The 25,202-nt window shown below is 29.0% G+C and overlaps 1 protein-coding gene across 1 annotated transcript; it reads left to right on the top strand.

The window, feature by feature from the left end:
* The first annotated feature begins 5,916 nt into the window (after positions 1-5,916).
* On the top strand, positions 5,917-8,075 carry LOC111300550 (homeobox-leucine zipper protein ATHB-20-like). The gene is made up of 3 exons (XM_022896179.2): positions 5,917-6,236; positions 6,337-6,713; positions 7,386-8,075. The coding sequence occupies exons 1-3, from the start codon at positions 6,125-6,127 to the stop codon at positions 7,725-7,727; spliced, it is 831 nt and encodes a 276-aa protein (XP_022751914.1). The 5' UTR covers positions 5,917-6,124; the 3' UTR covers positions 7,728-8,075.
* Positions 8,076-25,202: the final 17,127 nt, after the last annotated feature.

Genomic DNA, 25,202 nt, shown 5'->3' with positions numbered 1-25,202 from the left:
TTTGGAGTTTTAACAATGCTTTTTTTAATGTCACTATATGTCAAAATTCTTGTAATGTGAATTTCAAAAGACCGCTTTGTCAATCAAATTTCACATTGGATTTGAACATTTTGGACACTGCTGGATCTAACGGTCAGGGTTCTCTTGTCAATATGATTTTTCTTTAGACGTGAGCTAAGCTAGTTTGCATGGATGTATAAATATGACAATTTAAAATATGATTTAGAGTAATATGATATGAATATAATATTAAAAATGAATAAAAAATAATACGATTTAAATTTTTAAACATAATTTTATACGTATTTAATAAAATAAAAAAATAAATTTAATATTTTTACGTTGACTCAAATGATAATACATAATTTTTATATAAAACATTTTATAAATATACAATTTTAATATTTTACATAAGCTATGCACATATACCTAGATGTACATATGTGAGCTCACGCTAAATTGAAATTTTCTTATGTGTTTTATTTTTAGATTGTTGAACTTGAAATTTATAAAAACCTTCTTGTAACCCTAGATTACCTTTTTTTTTTTTTTTTTGGTTTGAAAAAATAATTTAGTGATCGTATTAAATAGTTTGAATCTGAAATGAGAAGTTAAAAATAATGATATTACGTGTAAATAATATAAGTTTTAAAGACAAACTTAACGTTTCATGATAATCATTCGAATTACTTTAAGGCACATTTTAAAAATATTTTAGAATTTTTTAAGTTTTTTTTTTTATATAATTGCCATTGATATTTGAACTCAAAATTTTCAACTTTGGAACCGAGTCTAATATTATTGATCTAACAGCTCATTGGGGCATTTCTCTTAAGTTATTTCTTTAACTTTCGTTTGTTTAATTAGTTTAAAGGTTTCTTTATTATATGAAATGTATAATCTTAATAGAAACAAACAATGCGAATTCTTTATGGGCTTGACCCGTCTAGAGTAAGCATGTGACCCATACCTTCACTACAAGAAACAGATTGAAATTCCACTTGTTGGAGTGAGCTTGAGACCAACCATTGAGGCCCAATTATTGAACAATTGTTCCTAGTAAGGCCCAAAATAGGATGCTTAAGGCATGCAATTGATTCTTCTTGGACCCCCAACTTTTCCTGGTACATAGCCCATGAAATTACCATTGGCCCTTTAATAATAACACATCCCTTGATGAAAAAAACTGTTTTTTTTTTTTTTTTCACTCAAGCATTTAATTCAATAATTGATGCATAATAAATTAAATTTCATGTTCTCCAAATGAAGAAAAGGTATTCTCAAAAAGAAAAATATTGTATACATTAGCAAAACAAAAAATAAAAAAGGGAGTTTTTAGGTAATTTTTTTTATCATTACCATATTCATCTAAAAAAATATGACAACTTTATAATTTCATGTTTGCATTTCTTTTTAATCCCTTGATTACCAATATTGTATATAAATACATATGTTGGAAAAGAAATATAGGAAAAAATGATGTTGGTATTTGGCATTAGCTCCAAGTTCTTTGTGGCAGTTCCTTTTCCTTCCTTATAAAGTCATGCAAATTCTAATCCAACAGTTTCAATACTTCTGGCAATGACATGAACTAAGTTCCAAGCTTTGACAGCAGGCAGAACAACTAGACATGACCAAATCTGCTAAGATTTCGTGCTTCAAAATTAAAGATGAAATACTGTCAAACTATTTTGGTGAAAATTTGGGGCTAAACTTTTTCAGAAAATAAAGCTAAAAAGATGAATAAAGCTAAAAAGTTAAAAGTTTGATTTTCATTCAATATATAAGATGTTTTTACTTGAATTATCTCTTTTTTTTTTCTTTGAAAGAAGAAAAAAATTTGTAGTTATAATTAAAGGTATAAGAAAGTATGAAAATATGTTAGTATTTACGGGATGGAATAAATATATAACAAAAAACTATAACTTGTTTGAAAACAATGAAGATCATTCACTTAATATCTTTGCAATTTTTAAGTACCTAAATTTCATATTTTCACTTGAAAAGGTTGGTATCTATGAGAACGATTCATGTATGAACCCTACTCCAAAATGGGGTCTCTTAGCTTGTTATTATTATTATTTTTTTATTTTTTGGTGAAAACTTCAATTTACAAGAAATTTAGGATAATATTCAGAAAGTTAGTTCAATTAGTAAGAAGAAGAAGAAGGAAAAAAAAAAAAACCCATGAGAGAGAGAAAGGAAGGGAGGAGGCAGGGCACATGGGAACAGAAAGGCATAGGGAGAAGATTCAGAGTGCTTTCTTCTTTAATAAATATATATTGAGGTTAGGCAACAAGGAATAACATGGATCCACCCTATTCCAAAGGGCAGGTACCCCTAAACTTCCAATAAAATGCACCTGAAGGACTTGTTGTAGGCCAGATTAAAGCAGTACATTGTCGGATCCACCCTTTAAAAAAAATTAAAAAGGGGAAAACAAAACATTCCCAATATCCCCCATGCCACCACAAAAAGAGCAGAGCTTATGCCTTTGGTGGGTCTCTTTTGGGTCTCTCAAAATAGCCTTAGAATTAGATATACTTAGAATTGGAAAAGTGAAAGGCTACAAATGATTTCCCAATTTTCAACTCAGTTAGGCCTTACAACATGTTTTGGGACTATTTTCAAAATGACCATGAGGTGAATGTGCTAGGAATGAAGCACGAGGAATCTTGGGTGGGGCCAATTTGTCTCACATTTTTCTTAAAAGTTGCCGTCATTAATGACTCATATAACGATGACTAACTTTTATTTTGTCTGTTTTTTTTTCTTAAAATTTTATTTTTATTTTCAGTCTTAAAGAATTTGATTTTTTAATGATGTTTTGAATTTGTTTCAAATTAATCGATTCGTTAAAATTTTCCCATCTAAATTATATCTGAACATTGATGGATAAAAGAATTTGAAAGAAATTCAAAAGTTTCAAATGAAAAAGAAAAAGCGTTTGTTAAATTATGAATGAAAATGAAAAAAAAAATTTATGAAAAGTTATTTTAAAAATTTTATTCCTTAATAAAGGTAATTTTAAACTTATTTACCTATACGAGGTACTCATGCCATGTCATTTATTTTTATTTTTATTTTTCCTTTTACATACAAAATATAAGGTTTGCACATTCTTTGCTTCAACGTTTTAACTCCAAAAAAAAAAAAAGAAAATCTATATTATTCAGACAAGGCCTCAGCGATTATTTTCCAGGTCAGAAGAGCAAGAATTGGGCAGTTATCTTTAACCGCATCAAATGCTTTGCAAAATGGTGATCCTCCACAACATAGATCAAGGCCTAGTAGAAGTGTACAATCTTTGGCCAAATGGTGATGGAGTTGCTTTGGCCAATCATGGTGGTGCTGCTGGTGGTGCTTTTGAAGAATTTGAATGGAGGGAAATCCTGAAAGATTTATAGACTGGAGAGAGTTCCTCGTTAGATTGTGTAGATTACTGCCATGAATCAAATAATGCAGGAGTTGCCTCATGAAACGCATGAATGGACCCAAGAATATTAGTTGCAGTGAAAATAGGCCTCAAATGCTTCTTGTCTGTAAAAATATGGCTTCCGATAACCGAGCTGCTAGAGCCTGGAGATGTTGGAATATGGATTGCAAGAGTTTGCTGCCTGTTGATGACTGATTGTAAGATACGCTCAGGAAATATGGGGCTTTGCAGTTCTTGTATGTGTCCTATCTGCTTGCATTTTGATTGTGCTAACAATACTTGCCGTTGGGTTGGTTGTGATGCTTGTTCCCATTGGTGCCATGTAGAGGAGTGTTATCTAGCAGAAATAGTGGTTAAGGTTTAAGTGATAACTGTTTAGTTAAAAAATATATAGGTTTACCTGTTTCAATTCTTAAAATTTTTTAAAAATATAAATAATTATTTAAAAAAATCTGATGGGACATTAACATGACATGAAGTACCTCGTTTAAGTAAATAAATTTAAAATTATCTCTATTAAAGAATAAAAATTTTAAAGTATTCCTCTATTGAAAAAACTCTGGAAATGAAACATAAGAAAAAAGTCAAAAACTAATAATACTTTTTTTTGGATAATCATAGTTAATGATGTAATTTACTCGACAGTCATAGTTAATACTAAATGAAAACAAATTTAATCAGACAATTTATCATTAATTAACCACATAAATAATTACGGAATATGCCACCTATAATTACAATAGTACAATTAATTAATTATAATTCAATATTATATATGATTCATAAAAAATTAAATAGAATCACAATTTTAAGTAACGGGCCTTAAATAATTTTTTATTGTAATTAGTTGATTATATTATTATAGTAAAGAGAATTAAAGGTTAAATGCTCCTGACTAACTAACCATATAATCATTTTTTATTTCTTTTGGATAGAATTCTTTAATTCTTTTTAGCATAGAATAACAGATGAATATGTGAATTTAGCAGAAATTAATTAAACTAAATTTATTGGAAGTTTAATAAAAAAGTAAAGAGTATAATACATCTACTATTGTATCCATAAGGGTGAAAATAGTTTTCTTTTCTATTCCACCACTTTTGGGAACGATGAGAATCCTTTATTTGTATATTTTCCAGAACAATTACACACCCTTTTAGAAAATAGTGAAATGTTAATTAATACAATTAGTTTTGCCTAAGTTATTAATTTTTTTAAAGAGAAACCACATTCTAGATACTTGAAAATAATAATAGATGTTATATATATATATATATATATATATAAAAGACGTTAAAATTTAAATTTTAAATTTGTAAACTATTATCACTTAAAATTGATCGTATAAATTATTTTAACTCAGATTATTATATCTAATAATTTAAAACACGATTTAATAATTCAACATGAAAACAATATAAAGCTTGACATGATTTAAATTTTTTTTTTTTAAAAAAATAATTTATATTTTTCACATCAATACAATTATAAAACATAATTTTTATATAAAATATAATACAAATATATAAATTTCAGGTAAATTGCCATGTCTAAGATTCACCTGATTTTTCCTCATTGGATTTTGGACTTTCATGTTGCCAAGTTTCCTCATCAGTACACATGGCCAGTGAAACAACTTATTTGGCAACATAGAATTGTTACAAGGAGTTCAATTTTTTAACACTAAATCTTATTTGTTCTTTCCAAATTTTTTTTTTCAAATTTTCACATTGATGACTTACTGGGAAGTGAACGAATCTTTGAATGATCGATCATTTCACCAAAATTCGACCTGAACTGGCATTGAATTTTTATGATTGTCTCAAACATTTCTTTTGTGGTAGGGTCTATGTTGATGACTGAGGAAATCTTGTATAATAAAATTTATCTTTGATTCGATGAGTTTTATATTTTGAACCTCAAAATTGTTTTCTCATTGCATTTTGTCCAATAACCAACAGCCATATGCCACTGAAACTATGGCCATAATACTTCACAAAGAGAAATGTGACACTGCAACTTCTATTACATTGACAACTGATACAACTTATATATTTTATGGATTTGAGAACAACCATAGATCAAATCCAAAGATTTTAAGTAAACATCTCATTTTGATTAGGGTTGAATGATTAAAGTCTAATTTGATATTGCAATCGCGATTCAAAAATTTTATATGTATATATATATATTTTAAATTCATCGTAATCAAAATTTTTAATCAAAATTTTATATCTTATTTGACATTACATTTGTGATCAAATTTAGTAGATTAAATGTAACTTGATCACAATATCAAAAAAATTCTAAAAATTATATGAAAATACGACATGGCATGCGTAAATTAGTTATTGATTTAAACCTTTAATTTCGGGTAAATTTATACATAATAAAACATATGTAAATAGCTATAAGGGTTAGTCTAATTGGTAAAGAGAATCTGAGTTTAATATTTGTTGAAAATATTTGGAGAATAAAATTATAAATGTGTTTCTCCTGTCTCTCTGAACCTAAAATTGCCGTCTTTCAGCCTCTAAACCCCTCTCCCCCCATGTCTTCTTCCTAAAACCTGTCAACCATGATTGTCATATGAGAGTCCATATGATCCCCTTCTCTCTCCATCTTATTAATTACCCCCTGAGCCCCTCCCCGGATCATCCAAGTGCTTGAATAATTTTTAGCATTGACATGGCCTTCCCTCCTCACACTTTCTTGTTCCAACCCCATGAAGACAATGACCATCTCCCTTCCCCTACTTCCCTCAATTCCCTCCCTTCTTTCCCTCCACAACTCTTCCATGGTATGCCTCCCTTTTCTGTTTATATGTCGAAGTTGATGGGTGTTTTTCTCTTTTTTGTTTTTGTTTTTAAATATTTTTGTGTTTTTTGGTTTGGTTATAGGTGGTGCACCTTTTATGATGAAGAGATCAGTATCTTTCTCTGGTGTTGACAAGTCCGAGGAAGTGCATGGAGATGATGAATTGTCTGATGATGGATCACATATTGGGGAGAAGAAGAAGAGGCTGAACTTGGAACAAGTGAAGGCACTGGAGAAGAGTTTTGAGTTGGGTAACAAGCTTGAACCTGAGAGGAAGATGCAGCTGGCTAAGGCTTTGGGGTTGCAACCAAGGCAGATAGCTATATGGTTTCAAAACAGGAGGGCTAGGTGGAAAACCAAGCAACTGGAGAAAGATTATGATGCCTTGAAGAAACTGTTTCGAGCACTCAAGGCTGAAAATGATGCCCTTCAAGCTCAAAACAAGAAACTAAGTGCCGAGGTAATGGTTTCTTATCTTCATCAAACCTAGGATTTTAACGCAGTTATTTATGTTAGGTTTTGGATGTGGAAGAAATTTGGAACAGCAACTTAGTTTTTAAACTAGTGAATAGTGGCCGAGTCTTTTTCCATCCAATACACTCTTGAGGCTCTGATTTGCATTAAGTCCACAGAACAGAAATTGGCTCAAAGAAAAGGAAAATCTTCTCAGTTCTCCCATTCAAGAGCTTTTAGCTATTGAAGTTAAAAAGGGTGAAAATGAGGCTTCCATGTTCATAAGGGCATTGCTGATTTATGAACATTTAACCTGTTACATCAGATTTATCGTAGTATTTTGCTTGCACAGATTTTTTTGTGTCATGTTAATCCTGACAACACCTTAGTTCTATTGGTCAAGTTGTTGATCCAACATTAACAATGTTCATCCAAGTCATTGTATTCCTTATTTAATGATTCTGCCAGATTAGTTGATCACAAAATGAAGTGTAAGTGTCAGAAGCAGCGCCTCTTAGGAATATATAAGTTATTTTAATCCTGGTAGGCGCTCGAGTACACATAGTTATAATTGTTTTTTCTTCCCCATTCAAGGCACATGAAAAGTGGGTTAATTGTTTGGCAATTCTCAAATATTCTTCACATTGATTAGTTTTTTGGTTTAAATATATTGATGTAGTTGTCGGCTTTGAAAACGAAAGATTCAAACGAAATCAGCATCAAGAAAGAAAATAAGGGTTCATGGAGCAATGGAAGTGATAACAGTTGTGCTGTGAACTTAGATATCTCAAGAACAGTTATAACCAGTCAAGCGTATCCACAGTTGAGCAGTAAACACCTCTTCCCTTCATCCATCAGGCCAACAAGCATGACTCAACTTCTCCAAGGCTCATCAAGACCAGACCACCAATGCCTAAAACTTGATCAAGTGATTCAAGAAGAGAGCTTCTGCTATATGTTCAATGGAGAAGATGAGCAGCAAGGTTTCTGGCAATGGGCTGAGCAGCAAAATTTCCATTGAATTAAGAACAATTCTCCCATGTCTCAACAAATACCACACTGTTTTTACGCATTTCAGCTTTGGCTTAGCAAGTTAAGAAGAAAATTACGAATTTTCCAGTCAACTTCAATTCTTGTTTTGGCTGTAGATTGGTGTACAGAATTGGACATAACAACATCATTTGGCTAGAAAATCAATATGGAGGGTTGGTTGGCTCTGAATAATACATTTTTCTTCCCATACATTATTGAATTGTGATAAAGTAAAAAAAAAAAAAGTTAAGGTACATGTGCCACTGAGTGGTTTTCCAGGTCTTGCACGTAGCATGGGCCATGGAATAAAAAAAGGGATTCTCTCCTTGCATTTTTTTTTTCATTTTTGATTTGTTGTTGGTGCTTGGGAATCATATGGGTTTGCTATACAATCAACATTTAAAAATTGCACTGGGAAGCAAAATCAGTGATGAGATTAAAGGGGTGTGACCAAAATCTAGTTGGGAGTTAATGCAAACATCAAGATAGGCCAGAAAAAAAGGAGAGGAAGATTCTGAGCACACATTCCAAGGGGAAAGAAGCCAAGGAGATGGGTAGAAAGAAAGCAAATAGAGGGTAAGGAAATGGACATTGCTTTGGTTTTTGAAGCTGAATATTTTCATCTGATAAAGGAAAGTATCCCCTTCTGTAGGATATCCATGTGACCTACTGTCACCATTTCCCTATCATTCAACAAAGCAACGGAGCGTCTTCCTCTGTCTCTTTCATGCTTCTAACTTTCATCAGATCAGAAAACTGTTCATCACCTTTGTTTAATTATGGATAACTTGGTTTACATAATTTTCATGATTCCCGTTAATTGATATCAGCATCCAACATTACTTGTAGCACTTAGAGGTAACACACATAATTAAGAATATCGAAATGCGGGTGGGAGGAAAAATATGGTTCAACTGCATATTAATTACAGTAAATGAGGCGTAATCACTAAGACAATTTGGAAAATTTTCTAAATACAGAGACAATTAAAATACGTCAAGAGGATGATACTATTGCGTATATTGCAGTTTGAATATCTTGTGTTCCTATGCCATTCAATGTGAAAATGTAGGCTTGCATCACTAATTTAGGTAATAGATTTTGATTCCTACATGCATTTTTGAAGAAAGTTTGATATGTAAGAACAATCCGATGGTTACATCAAAGGTACATAACTGGCAATATCATTTGCACATCACAACAGTATGTCATCAGGCAACTGTTTAACTAGTTCAGTATAACATGGTAGCAACACCTGGTTGTTTAATCGTCTTGAAATTGTTTTTGATGATTGTTTGATTACAGCATTAAAGGCCAATCTCCTGTAATCTATGTTCCTATGGAAACATAGATTTCCCCATGGGCCACTTTTTTTTACTTTAGTCTTTTATGTTTACCAAACAAACTCCCAAACAATGAAGACATTGAGCTGATGGGGTGATCACAATGATATAACTTTTGTTTATTATGTGGTAGTTATTAGAATAATCAATCCCCTGAGATCCAAATAACCAAAATTCTTGCCGTGTTTCAGATTATGATGTGGGGGTTTCATGCATATGGTCTTTATGTTTTGTTTAAAGGAATTCAGTGCAGGGCAAGTGATTATGTGATAGGTCAACTTTCATAGCTTTAAAAAACTCTAATACACTGATTAACTTGAGCTGCAAGTACTTTTATATTGCTTGTTATCAAGAACAAAGAAAAAGATACTTCCTTGCAGGTATGTTTGGTTTTAACAGTATCAATGAAAAGAAGATTTATAGTAGCAGAAAGACAAGAAAAATTAAAGAATTTGTCCATTGTTTCCTCTACCATCCTTCAATCCTTTTAGATTTGTTCTCTTACTGAAGGAGTTTCAGACCGTATCGTGGATGACGGGGATCAAATCTGTTCAAAAGCTCTCACACAAGAATACAGATGTGATCTTTGGCAAGATTAGGCAAAAATGAATCTAAAAGGGCAACTTTTTTAGGATACTAATAAGGCAAAAGGGCAACTAATGGTGTAAATACCTCTATATAGAAATGTCATTTCCATCATATTTAACGGTAAGATCTATGCAAAATCTTCTGTCCAATAATCTGATAGTTCCTGAGATAACCTTCTTTAGAGCTTAAATGGCTTTGGAGGCCATAACTTGGAGGTGGGAGTAGAGATTGCAGATGCTGGGATTTGAACTTCAGGCGTGCTGAATGCCATCTTTTAAGAATTGTTGCATGAACCAACTGAGATAAGTTTCAGATTCAGCTTGTCAAGGATTTGATCATTATAAAAAATCACCAACCAAGAAGGTGAAGATTATAAGGTCTGGTTTCCAAAAAGCTTGAGCTACAGTTACAAAGGCATCCATTACCATTCATATTTGTGAGTTCTGGCATCAAGCTATTCAGTGGGGCAATAAAATCCGAACAAATTCATGTTTACCTATCTGTCAAGGGAGGTCCACTACAATGTTGACTCAAAAACCATGTTCGAGAATATATGACACACCACACTTAAAATTTTGAAGGTTCAAACATTTGCATTCTGTAACTCAGAATTGACACAAAAACATAGTTCAAACTTCAAACCAATTTACAGAGACCGGTCCCAGATTCCTGATCAATGGAGCCTACACGTTTATGCTTTACATTGACAGACAACAAGATGCACGTGTTCTGTTCAGCAACAATAGGGTTACTGATTTTGCTTTATCTTATTTCTGTTCTTGTTTTAGTTTATTCCTCTTGCAAATTACATGTACGTAATATGCTGGTTTCAGCCAATTCTCAGACATAGGGAAAGAAATGAAGTTTCTAATCTCTAACAGATTGAACTTAATTGTTGTAAGAATTTGATGAAATTTATGGGAGGAAACTGGTATAAATCTGTATTTTTCTAGTAGGGAAAGCTGGCTGGTAACGTTGACCAATAAATATTACTCCATTGGTTTTATGCTCTTGGCTCTGTTTCAAAACACGGGGCAGGGCCCAGCCAGGTTATGGTGCAGTCAGAACTGAGAATATTGAAGACCTTTTTTGTCTGGTTCTTGATTTGTTTCTTTCGGATTCTCCATTGAATTTTAGTAGCCATTCACATTTAATTTAACTTTCACACTTAAAAGGAATCACGTTTTTATTGAAGTTAAGATACAAACTCGAATTTTCATACATAGCTTTTTGAATTTTGACTTTTTACGGCTATTTATGCTAAGTAGGTGAGGATAATTTATGTATTTGTATTTGTTTATTTTGCATTTAATAAATATAAAATATAAAAATTATTATATCTTAATTTATATTTATATGTTAAATATAATATATAATTTTTGTTTTTTTAAATTTATATATAATTTTTATAAAATTTTTAAATCGTATTATTTTCGTGTATTTTTTTATATATATTTATATTACATCATTTTATTATATTTAAAATTTTCAAATCTAAATTGGGCCACCAAACTAATAGTTTATTAATGTATGATCCTTGTTTTCACATTAAGAAATTTTGAAAGTTTGAATGCATTCGTATATGTAAGTAAAGGAATCTACATGATCTATTATCGTAGAAGGTGTCCAATAAAATCCCAATATCGTCAATTTGGGTCCTTTTTTTTTTAATAAAAAATGAAATAAATAAACTCATACTGGACCCTGTAGTCTGGAGGTAACAAACCAGCGACAGGCTTTGGGCCCAAAGGAGGCATTCGGACGGTAATGCAACAGTAGTTTATATATATATATATATATATTCATGCATATATTTTGATATAAGAAAATAATACCATTTCTGAAATTCAATGTCTTTTCATATCATAAAGAAAAAAAAAAATGAAAACTTTTACAGAGTTTGACATGTCCCAAAATTTGAAAGTAACCACTCCTTTGAAAGGCTAATAATGGGTGACCATTGGGCAAAGGCCCTTGTCCCCCATCTCTTGCACTAAGTTTAACATGTCAAAATTCATTCATAGGTCCAGCAGCTCAACACATTCTTTTTAACAGAAAGAGATTTGAACTCGAACGGTTAAAGAAGCAAAATTTTATTACCATCTGAATCAACATTCGTTGGTCCAATACATGCATTTGCTGAAGGAAAGAGGAAGAAAATTTATAACCAGTCATTAAATCCAATCAGGCTTTCTTCGACTCTTTGGTATGTATGAAAGTGTTTCTCAATAATATTCCAAACAAAAACATGGTAAAATTTGGTGCATAAAAAAAAAGCTATAGTAACATGGATCTCCCATCTTGTAGGGATTTCAATTTTATTCATATTTAATAGAAAATCTATTTTTTATTCAAATAAAAATAGAGATGAAGATGAAAATAAGTATAATTTTATATTTTTATTAGTACACAGATGAAGATGAGTAATATGATATTTATCCCGTACTCATATCATATATATATTTATATATTTTAGTAAATAAATTTTTTATTAAATAATATAAATTATTATTTTAAAATAATTAGACTTAATATATTTTATTAAAAAATATATTAATTTATATTTATAACAAATTACCAAATATACAAGATAAAAATAAAAAAATTTTAAAAAATAAAGTTTAGTTTTTATTTTTTTAAAAATATGGGAATGGATAATACCCATATCTATTAAATACCTACGGGGATAAGGATGAAGATAAATTTAAAATATTCATTGAGTATGGGTACGAGAATGAATATAATATAAAAATTCAGATATAGGGATGGGAAATACTGTACCTTACCCATGACTTCCCTACTATCTTGTCTATGAGGACACTTCACAATCTTAATATTGTTGAAGATATTTTTAAAATATGAAGATAGTATGATTAAGTAAGTTAATTAAAAGAAAATTTATTTTAAATTATTTAATAGTTTAAGGTAATATTTTATGATCAATTTAATTGATTCTAGATTTAAAGAATCGATGTATGGAGGCAAACCAAAAGAGCAGTCAATTGCTTTAGCAAGAGCAATTAGATTGCCATGATAATACCTAAGGAGTATTCGACTATCTATACTAAGGAATCAATTGCTATGGAATCTAGAAAGGCACCAAGGTCTTGGTAAAAAACTTAACAAAGAAACAGTCGACTGTTTATCTTTGGCAACCGATTTCTATTATCGGATCGATTGCTTTAAGTTTTGAGCATTTTGAAAATTAAGATCATCTTTGATGTATAGGATTATTGGTAGAATAGGATGATAATCATACTATATTATGTTTGGTTTATATATAAAGAAAGTGATAGAATTGTAAGGTGGATTAATCATCCTTTGATGTATAGGATTATTGGTAGAATAGGATGATAATCATATTATATTATGTTTGGTTTATATATAAAGAAAGTGATAGAACTATAAGGTAGATTAATCATCCTTTTGATATAGGATAATTTAATCTTCCCAAAGTGGAGGAGATTTTTTTTAATCTATGAGATTAAACTTAAATATCTTATTATACCGTTAAAAAGCATATCAATAATTTAAATTTTATAAATTTGGAGAAAAAGTAATTTTTACCAATAAATATGTTATTCTATCTTAATCTTTACATATATCAAACATAAAATAGTATAACATTATTTAATTTAATGCTAATCATAATATCATATTATCTTGTCTTATCATAATCTTATACACCAAACACACCCTAAAAGAAGTCAATTGCCTTAAGGTAGGAGTTGGTTGCCCTGTTTTGTGGAACGTTCTTGAAACAAAAAAATACATAAAAGCAATCGATTACCTTTAGGAAGCAGTGGATTGCTCTAGTTGAAATATTATAATTTTTTGAAGTATAAAAAATTATATCTATTGGAATGAAAAAAAAATACTCATTCAAATTAATTAATATAATTTTAATTATTCATAAAGGTATCTTTTCAATTAAATAAAGTGTTCTTTAATTGAAAACAATATAATTAAAAAGACACAATCTTAGAATTTAATATTTATAGAGTAAACAGCACCTGCAGTTTTTAAATTTTAGGTAAAATTATATTTTGATCCCTAAACTTCAAAAAATTATATATGAGTCCTCAATTGCCTAAATGTGTACCAATGTAGTCCCTCCCTTTATAAAACTGTCTAAATTGACTGTAAATGCCAACTAACGTTATCACGTGATGATGTCAACTAGCATCTTATGTGACAAAAAAGGGACCAAAATAGAATTCTCTCAAAGTTTAGGGACCAAAATACATTCTCTCAAAATTTAGGAACTAAAAATGAAACTATATCAAAATTTTATATATTTCATATATATTTTATAAAATATTAAATTTAAAATTATATATTTATATTTTTTATTATAATATAATGTATTATTTATACTTTTGTTTTTAATAGAAAATAGTTTTTTAAAATAAAATAAGTTAAAAATTCAATATCATTTTAAAAAAAAATTATTTTCTATTAAAAAAATTATTTTACTCATAAATCATACTAAAACTATTATTTTTTATATATAAAATATATATTTTCAACTATTAAATATCTTTTCTTTTTTTTTTTCAAATATATTTAATAAAAAATAAAAAAAGGAAAAAATGTAAATAATTCAACAAAAAAATAAATTTTTATATATTTTAAATATATTTTATAAAATATTATAATTTAAAATATATTTTTTAAATTTTTATTATGATATCATTTATCAATAAAATAATTTTTTAATAGAAAATAGATTTTTTAAAAATTAAAATTAATTGTGAGTGCTTGATATGGATTGTATGTTTGTAATTTTTTACAACTAATAGATTTTATTTCTCATCTGTAAACGTAGGTCAATTAGATCGAACCACATTAAATTATTATCTCTTGTGTGATTGATTGATTGTTTGATTTCACTTCCATTGATGTGATTGGATTGAGGCCATTTAACCTAACAAGTGATATCAGAGCTAAAGGTTTGAGATTTAGGAAGAGATTTAGGAAGACGCAAGCTCAGAGGAGCTCAATTCAGATAAAAAGTTCAAGTTCACGTTTTGGAGATTAATTTGCATGAAGCGTAAAAACACACAAAAAAAATGATTGTAAAACTTTCATTGTAGGTAGAGCCAAGCATGTCTAGCGTAAAAATTAATGATTGATGGAATTTGAGTTAAAGTGAAGATTATTGGGAATAATGACTCAAATTTCATAAATGATTTATTTGGGATTGGTTAAATATTGCTTGATAGATAAGAAGACTTGCAAAAGAAGAATTCTAAGAAAAAAATAAATTTTTGATAGAAGAATTCTAAGAGAAAATGGATTCTTAATAGGCAAGTTTATATACTTATAAATAAATGGACTCTCTATAAAGTTAGATATGAAAAAAAATGTAAGAGAGTTGTAGGATTTTATGAGATAAATACTCCATGGGACTATACAAGATTAATATCCTTATGTGGTGTGAATATTTATGAGGGGACTAGAGAAGACTGGGAGGCTCACATAGGTATAGGAGTGTATATGGATATATGTTTATTTAAGTTGAAAAAACTTCATAGGACTAGAGGAGATTGAGAGGGTCTATGGATATTAATTGTAAGTGCTTGATATGGATTGTATGTTTTTAATTCTCTACAACTAGTGGATCTTATTTCTCATTTGTGGATGTAGGTCGATTGAGCCGAATCATATTAAATTGTTGTCTCTTGCATGATTAATCGATTATTTTATTTTATTTTTGCTAATATAATTGGATTGAAGCCTTTTAGCCTAACAATATAGATAGGACAAGAATAGCTTGAACCATTACTTTTATAAAAGTGATCAAAGCCATGTTTAAGTTTTATACTTAGGTAGTTTCAATTACAGCTGGTTGAAATTGAATAATAGATTCGTTGCTTATTGAATTTAAAGAGGTTGAAATTTAATATTTACAAAATTGATGTATCCAAGCATGTTTAAAAAGTTAGGTATAAATATTTAAAGAAAAAAAAAAGCCTAATAACGATTTCCACAAGCAAAATGGAAAACAAACAAGATCCTATAATCCACCGTTGACTCTAAAGTTTATGTTGGGTTTTCATTGTTTTTTGAAATAAAGTTAAATTAAAGTGGAAACGTGATGGATGCAATAACTCAAAATTTGAAATGGGTAAAAAAAAAAAAGCTATTAGATGCACTTAGAGTTCCATTATCATTGTTAATTTTTAACGTGAGACACGTTTAACAAAATTAATTATTTATCTTAGATAGATTATTCACGTGTTGTTATAGATCAAAAGTTTTTTGTTTTATCATCCTATTAATCAATTTTTTAATTTGTTATAAAATTTATGTAATAACATGATATTGATTATAAACAATTTAAAATTGTATTTTTCAAAATACAATTTTTGTTTAAGATTCCCAAATATGATTTTTCAAAATAGAATTGGATGGAATGCCTAGTGATTCGGCTATACCTTTGGTCCAACTCACGTTTCACATTGGTTAAATTAAGCAGGGTTATTTAAACAAGGTTGCTTTGGAAGTCAAGGTCTTCGTTCTTTCTTTTTGGCATGCTTTTAAAGGCCACCAACCCACGCAGAAATCATTATTGCAACAATCATTGTTTTTCATAATTTTGAATTTGTATCATTAAGAGCATTGTAGATACCTAATTTTATTCGGATTGATTGAAATTAAATTCAAATTGCATTCATAATTTTTATGTATCCATTTTAAACTCATTCAAGTATTTTTGATCATGTTTTCAATTATTATATTAATTAATTTTTAAAAAAATAAAAAAAATGAAAAAAAAAGTCAAAAAAAAGAGAAGATTTCAATAGGTGGATATGGCAAAATTGGTACGAAGCTTAAAGTCCAAGCTCTACCTTATTTTCCATGGCCAATCAGCTAACCAGTTGAAAAAATGGATTATGATCCCTATAATTAAAAGATTTGGTTTGGATTTTAAGGGGGTTAAATTGATGCCCAAAATTCACAAAAAAAGGGAAGGCTAATGAGGACCAAAAAATACACTACCCAAACTGAATCCAAGCTTATTTTATCAACTCTTTAACCCGAATCACCCTTACCTCTACCATTTCAAAAACCAACCTTGCCAAAACCCATCTCTAAACCTTATTTTTGCCCAGCACCAACCTTGCCAGTACCTTATCCTACAAGATCGGAGCCTCATCAGCCCTAGCACCAGCCTTATCAGCCAACACCCTAATCGACCACACTCTCACTACCATCTCTCGTCACCTAAGCAACCTAAATGCCATCCCACTTTTAGCTGAACCCTTTTATACCCAAATCACCAACAACCAAATACAATATCCAGAAAGTATTTTAATCATGTTTTCAATTATTATATTAATTAATTTTTAAAAAAATAAAAAAAAGAAAAAAATGTCAAAGAAAAAAAGAGAAGATTTCAAGAGGTGGATATGGCAAAATCAATGAGAAGCTTAAAGTCCAAGCTTCACCCCATTTTCTATGGCCAATCAGCTAACTAATTGAAAAAAATGGATTGTGATCCTTATAATTAAGGGATTTAGTATGGATTTTAAAGGGGATAAATTAATGCTCAAAATTCACAAAAAAAATAGGAGGCTAATAAGGACCAAGAAACACACTGCCTAAGTTGAATCCAAGCTCCCCTCTATCACCACCCTCAGCCGAATCACCCTTGCCTCTACCATTTCAAAAACCAACCTTGCCAAAACCTATCACTAAACCCTTCTTTTACCCAACACTAGCCTTGTCAGTACCCTCTTCCACAAGACCAGAACTTTATCAACCTCAGCATTAGCCTCATCAAAGCAACACCCTAATTGACCATACTCTCACTGCCATCTCTCATCACCCAAGCAACCTAAATGCCATCCCACGTTAGTTGAACCCTTTTATACCCAAATCACCAACAACCAAATACAATATCCAGAAAAGTCTTAACAACCCACCAAAACCGAAAACCAAAAATTCCCTTTTTATTTTTCTAACCAAATATAACCAAATATGTGCAACAAATTATATGTAATTAATTATGTGTTATCTAAATTAAACTTTAATGAAATATGGTTTTATCACGCAAATCAAACAATTCCAATCCCTTTTTTTTTTATTTACACCACATGGTCATACAAAAAAAATACTATAAAAATATCAACAATCATGCAATAAACATAAAATCATATCATGCAATAAATAAAATCATATCATGCAATAAATAATGCAGTAATAAAAAATCATAGCATGCAATAAATAATGCAATGATATAAAATCATACCACGTAAAAATTATCATGCAATAATATAATACCATAAAAATCATTCATGCAAATATATATAATCACGCAATCAAATATAATCATATAAATAAATATATTAATAATCATGCAATTAAATATATTAATAATCATACAATTAAATTAAATATAATCATACAAATAAATATAGTAATAATCAAGCAATTATATATATTAATAATCATGCAATCAAATTAAATATAATCATACAAATAAATATATTATTAAATCACATAAATAAATATATTAATAACATGCAATCACACACATAAATATATTAGGTAATCATGCAAATAAATATATTAATAATCATACAATTAAATAAATCATGCAAGCAAATTAAATTCGTGCAAATATAATATTAATAATGCAAATATAATATTAGTTATGCAAGTTCATGCAAAAATAAATAGTACGTAATAAATATAAAAATAAGAGTAAGCAATTAAATATTATAAAAGTTATGTAAAAATCACAAAAAAAAAATGAAAACAAATATTACCTTAATGGATCACGAGTTCAAATAATTTTTCACCCTTCAAAAATTGATACTTCCTACTATAAATTTGAACTTTCCTTTTAAAAACTCTAACTGGATCTTTTTGCAAAAATTTTTTTTGCTTAATAGCTTCTTCTTTGATGATTCAAAATTTTTTCCAAATTTTCTCTCTTTTCAATGACCTTTGTTTGATTTTGAAGTCAATTATTGTGAGGCCCCCCATTTTGATCTTAGATACAAGGTCTTTATATAAGAATTGAATCTTTTTCGATTTGAAAGATATTAATTCAACCAAATCTAGGATTTTTCTCTAAATTTATTATCTATGTAATCTTTTCTTTTTCAATAGATTGAACTCCAAATCTTTTCAAAATTATTCAACCATTAAAGTTAAAACTGAGATAGAATCCAAGAGTTGAATTGAATTTAAGATTTTCTATGCAAAATCTCACTTTTTTATTTTTACCTTTTATTTATATTTTTTTTTACCAATTGACTTTTACTCTTTTTACTTAAAAAACAAAAATTAAACCAAAAATTAACCTAAAAAAAATAAAATACAAATAAAATTTATAGCTTAATCTTTAGTCCTAAAATTCACTTTTTCAATTAAAGCTCAATTGTACAATCAAAATAAAAATTCAAAACCCGATGAATTTCAAAAAATTCGCTAACAAAATGGGGTGTTTACACCTTGAGATGAGAGAAGCAGTGCCAAAAGCCACAAAAAAGGAAATAAAAAACATAAAAAGGGGAGAAAAGCCATAAGTTTTGGTTTAAGGGATTCTAAGGAGTTTGGTGGCTGGATTTAAGAAGGAGATAAGGATCTCGACTTAGAAAGAGACATAATGGAAACTCAAGCTGTTTGGTATGGCAAAGCTAGGGCTTTTTGAAGGTGAAAACCATTGGCTTTAAAGCTAGATCTAGGAGTTTTGGTTGATTTTTGGGAAAATCCAACTTGATGAAGGGAAAAAAAAAGAAAAAAAAGATTTTTTTAGACTTTCTGAAAAAATTTTCTACGTAGGTAACCGACATCTGGTATGATGGCTGGCAGCTGCACTAGTGACTAAACCAACAGTTAGAAATTGCCTAGAAACAAAAGCTCTCTCTTTGTAAGGGAAAGAAATAAAAGAAAAATGAAATAAAAAAATTAGGCCTTTTATAGTCTACAAAAAAAAAGATGAAAATAACGTCGTTTTAGGCAAGAAAGATCCGCATGTAGACTCGGATCAAACCCGAGGTCCATAAAACTTGACTCATGACCTACGCCTTCTTCAACCCTTAACCAGCCTAGGTAAACCAATTTTGAACCGTTGACTCAAGTTGACCAAGGGCATTTTAAGTATTTTTATCATTATTTTTTATTTTTTCTACTCAATTTTTTAAATATATTTTTATTATTTAATCTTTGATTTTTTTGGTATTTTTATTTTATTTTTGCATAAACTCTTGATAGAAAAATAAAATAAATGGTAGAAAATATAAAATATTTTTAGTTATTCTTAATTTAAAATAATTGCTAAAAAATAAACTTAGGAAAATTTGAAATTTTAATTTTCTCTTAAATAATTTAAAATAATAAAATGAAATAATAAAAATAAAAATTTTAATGAACAAGAATAAAGAAAAATATAAAAGAGACAAAAAAAATCAATAATAATAAATAATAAAATCAAAAGTGATAATTTTATTAAAAATATTCAAACAAAGAAATTTTTTAAAATATTATAAAAGTGTTAGAAACATTTTAAAAATTTTCAAGCATGAAAAAAAAAAACATTATTAATAAGAATAATGTCACAAGTGGTAGTTTTTCATACAAAGAAAATTTTTAAAATTTTCTAAAAGTGTTGAAAATATTTTAAAAATTTTTCATAAAAATAATAAAAATAATATTCACTTTAAATAAATAACAAGAATTAAATAAATACATAAAGAAAAGAATAATAACAATAATTATAAAATCAAAGGTGGTGATTTTTAAAAAGTGTTTTTTTTAATTTTATCAAAAGTATTGGTAAGATTATTTGAAAATCTTTCAATAAAAAATAATAAAACATAAAATATTTAAATTGTTAAGGTAAATAAAATTTTACAAGAATAAAAGTTATGAGTGATGATTTTATCAAAATTTTTTAGGCAAGGTTTTTTTCTCAAAATAGTCCAAAAGTATTGGAAATATTTTGGGTATTTAACCAATGAGTTTTTTTTACTTCAATAATAAAAAAAAAAAAATAAATATTACAAAGTAGATTAAAATTTCTTTTGATTATAAAACTAAGAATGAATCAAAAGTGATGATCTTCCTCTAAATTTTTAAAATTATACCATAAGTATTTGTGTAAAGAAATTATAATCTACTTTGCTTTCAAAATATTAAAATAAATCAAATGACGAAATCTTTTCAAGTAAATAAGTGACTTCTTTAAATACTCTTGAGATGAGAAATTTTTTTAAGTTATAACAAAAGTATCATAATAACTTAAATTTTTTTTAATATTTTAATAATAAAAAATAAAAAATGATAAAGTAATAAGTAAAAAAATTTCAAGAAAAAAATCATTCTAAAATCATATAAGATTAATTGGTACTGTCTTCAGATAGGCGTTATGGAGTTGCTATAATATTTCCCACACGTAATTGTACTCCTGAACCTAACCTCAAATTCATAAACCAAAAGATAGGATTGATGGCCAATCGTACCTCAACAAAAAAAAAATAATGGTGACTTTTGACTTTTCATGTCTAGCATTCGAGTCCTCGAATCAATACGTTATGATAGCTTAGCGACTCCAATGGGGACTTAAGAGAATCAAACCCAAAAAAAAAAATTATATAATCCTAAAGTCTTGGTTGAATAATCTAGATTTCTTTATTCATTTATTTGCTTGATTATTTTCTTATTTGTCTATTTTTTTAAAATGTGTTTAAGAATTTGTTCCTTCACAAACTCTACGTGTATATCATAATATGAGCTCTGGACTCAAGCTCCATCTTTCTTAAAAGAGGGTAGAGTATTTATACTCTCGTGAGATATTAACCTCAACAATGGCTAGTAAAATACTCCCACTCAAATTAAATCTTTTTCGTTTGAAACATGTTATGGGTGACGATTAGAGTACCATACTTATCCAGCGTGGGCGACAGTAAAGAATAATTTAGGAACCTTTTAGCCTATATCAAATCTTAAATCTTGCATATAATGAACCTTAAGAGTCTAGTATCAAGATAAAGCTATATTATTCATTTCTATAGAAAAAACACAAATTTAGGTCACATACCTTTTATTTTACATAAATTGTGCACTAACTTGTTTTGTCTTTTTTGTTATTTATATTGTATGCTAACTCTATTCTTGTTTAACATCAATAGGTTTGCAATTATTTATTTATTCATTTCATGCATTTCACTCATTTATAGATCATTATCGTTCATTCATCATGTCATTGCATAATATAGAAATCTTTTACCTATTTGGGTTAGCAATTTAGAAGATATAAGAGATCAATTGGAAGCACAAATACAAGTCTTGGAACTCAACCAAGAGGAATTTGGTCATGACATAAAAAAAATAAAAATAAGACTTACTAAGTTAGTGGAAAAGCTTAAAGCGGCCCATTCTCAATAAGCCTCATTACGCTCAATTTGTTTATGCTAGCCGGTTAAGTGTCAAGAACGGAGTGGAACTCAAGATTGCTTAAAGTTCATTGCCTAATTGTATTCGTTAAAGAACTTATCAATGGTAGTACCATGATCTTGAAGTTGAAATATAGGATCAGGCAATAGATTTTAAGATTATTTAAGAATGTTTTTTGGAGATTCTTATTATCAAGATGATATTTAATTTTTAAAAGCTTTTTTATTTGATAACATTCAATGAATGCATCAATTCATTCATTCATATAAATTTTTTCTATTTGCATAAATTTGTAGTTACCCATCATCCTAATTCTTAATTGTGGTAATAATGATCTAAAAGCTTAATCGTTAAAAGTTTCAAACAAACCTACTTGCCATTTATCTAATACCATGGAGCAACAATAAAGTAGACGATTTGAGAAATTTGAGAAAGTTTAAGATGAAATGATAGGAGACTTAGCCCAGATAATGGAAATGTTAAAAATTTGAATGGAAAAGTGAAGGAAGCCCACATTAAAAAAAAATCAAAGGTTTCTTATATCCTGCTAGGTTTGGTTCACATCAAATCTAATAACACTAACTTTTAGAGGCATAATATCATTTTAGAATACCTTTAGTAATTGCACAAGGACAACCTCAAGGATACACTATGCCTAGAGATAAATGTGATCCAATTCAAATCCTAACAATCCCGAAAAGTTATAAAAATTAAAAAAAAGTTCATTTAAAGCAATAAAAAATTCAAGCACCCAAAGGAATATGGATCTCATAGAGGAGAGGCTTCAAGTTATTGAGAAAATAGATTTTTATAAATTTATGGATGCATTAGAGTTTTGTTTGGTGACAGATGTGGTTGTTTCACCCAAATTTAATGTTTTAGAATTTGAAAAGTCTGATTGGACTAAATGCCTAGTGATCCATGTCACTATGTATTGCAGAAAAATGGTTGCTCATGTTCGTGATAACAAAGCTCTTGATTTATATATTTCAAGACATTCTTATCAGGTCTGTTGCTAGGTTATATACTCAATTAGATATAATGTGTATCATTTCGTAGAAAAAACTAGTTAAGGCATTTGTAACTATGGACATCAAATTTGTCCCAAAAAATAATAATATTATTATTAAATACAAAATACAAAAAAATGCCAAATAATACAAAATACCAAAAAAAATACAAAAAAAAGAATAGAAAAAAAAATAGGGGATGGCAGTGGTGCCTTCTCTGGCGCCACTGCCACCATACCCTATCACCCATCCCTCACCATGCCCTACCCCCCACCCCTCTGATCACCTAACCCTATCACTGTCAGATGTTACAAAAAAAAAACAGAGGTATGGGGCTCGTGCTTACACCACATGTCGAGCTCTATGCCTTTCCCTTAAGCACACGTATGGCCAGAGCTCTATAAATAGAGCTCCTAGTCAAACCAAAAACATAGAGAGAGAAGGAGGGAGAGATTCTACCAAAAAAATAAAAAAAAATCAAACAGTCCTCTCCGTAGGGAGGAGCCCAACATCGAGCTTTCTGCACGAAGAAAAAAAAGTCAGTTTAAAAAAAAAGAGTCAATACAAAAAAATATATAGTTTCACCGAAAACTTTGAAAGTAGATCTAGGGAAGTGGGGACTCCTTTTGGTGAAAAGGAGGTCGAAATGAGTTTGTGGGTATTTTTAAAAATTTTTCAGCCCCGTCGATGGTGGCCAGAGTTCGTCACCGGTGAAGACTGTGATGGCCATCGCGAGGACGGCCACCAGCCCCAGGTCGACCGAAAATAAAAGAGAGAAAGAAAACATGTATTTTTTTTGGAGAGGAAAGGAAAAATGACTGAAAAAAAATTAAACCTTTTATATAAACGGTGAAAACCAAAATGACGTCGTTTCAATAAACGCCCAAAACGATGTCATTTTAAGCAACCAGGATTCGCGCGTCAACCCACTACCTGACTTAGGGTCCGTACACCCGACCCGTGACCCGCTTCTCCATCAGCCTCTGACCAATCTAACTGGACTGAAGTCGAACTGTTGAACCCGAACCGAACCGGTATCAAACTGCTGAAACAACTAGACCTTGCCCAAACTGAGCCGAACCACACCCGAATCGTCGGACCAAACCGTCAAATCGAACCGCGCATTGACTGGACCATTGATCGATCTGGTTTAGGTAAAAAAAATTTTTTTTAATTTTTTATATATTATTTTATTAATATTTATGCATATTAAAATATTTATATTTGTTAGATTAAATGATGAAATATGTGATTAAATTTTTTATTATAATTTTGTTAATTTTTAAAATAAACGTTAAAAATAAAATAATATAAAAATAAATTTAATAATAATACTAAACTAATAAAAAATGTAGGAAAAATAAATTTTTATTCGACGATGAAATTCAAAGTTATTTCGAGTAGTGATGCCTACAAAATCTCTAGGTGATAAGATTTTTTTTAAAATACTATAAATATATTGGAGTATTTATAAAAAATTTTCAATACAATAAAATTTTTTTAAAGTAATAAATAAAAATTGATTAATATATTAAAAATATAAGTAATAAAAATGAGAAGAAAAAAAATTTTATCCGATGATGAGATTCTAAAAGTATTTCGAGTAGAAATGCTTTAAGAAATCTCTAGGTGAGAAGATTTTTTGTAAAATATTACCAGTGTATTAGAATATTTATAGAAAATCATCAATATAATGAAAATTTCATTTTTTCTTCAAAATTTTAAATAAAAATTTAATAAAATAATTAATAAAATTTTTAACAAAGGAAAATAAAATGTGTGCATCAACATGGTAACATTTTGCATTGTATGCATTACATTTTTTACGAAAAGTAAATTTGAGCTTTCGAAGATGAGATTCTAAGGTATTTCAAGAAGCGGTGCTTAAGAAACTCTATGTGAGAAAAAGTTCTTCTAATGTTACCAACGTACTGGAAAATTTTAAAAATTATTTCAATAAAAGGGTTTTAATTTATTTTTCTCGAGAATAAATTTTTTTCTAATAAATAAAAAATCAAGAAAATTATTTTTCGAACACCAAAAATTGGACTATTTTTATCAAAATCAAAGGATAACACGTTGTTAATTGGTACCATTTTTAACGGGCGCTGT

This window comes from Durio zibethinus, chromosome 18 (assembly GCF_047325235.1).
Source record: "Durio zibethinus cultivar Kanyao isolate XHJ-2024 chromosome 18, ASM4732523v1, whole genome shotgun sequence".
Taxonomy (NCBI): domain Eukaryota; kingdom Viridiplantae; phylum Streptophyta; class Magnoliopsida; order Malvales; family Malvaceae; genus Durio; species Durio zibethinus.
This window is presented reverse-complemented; position numbering and strand designations above follow the sequence as displayed.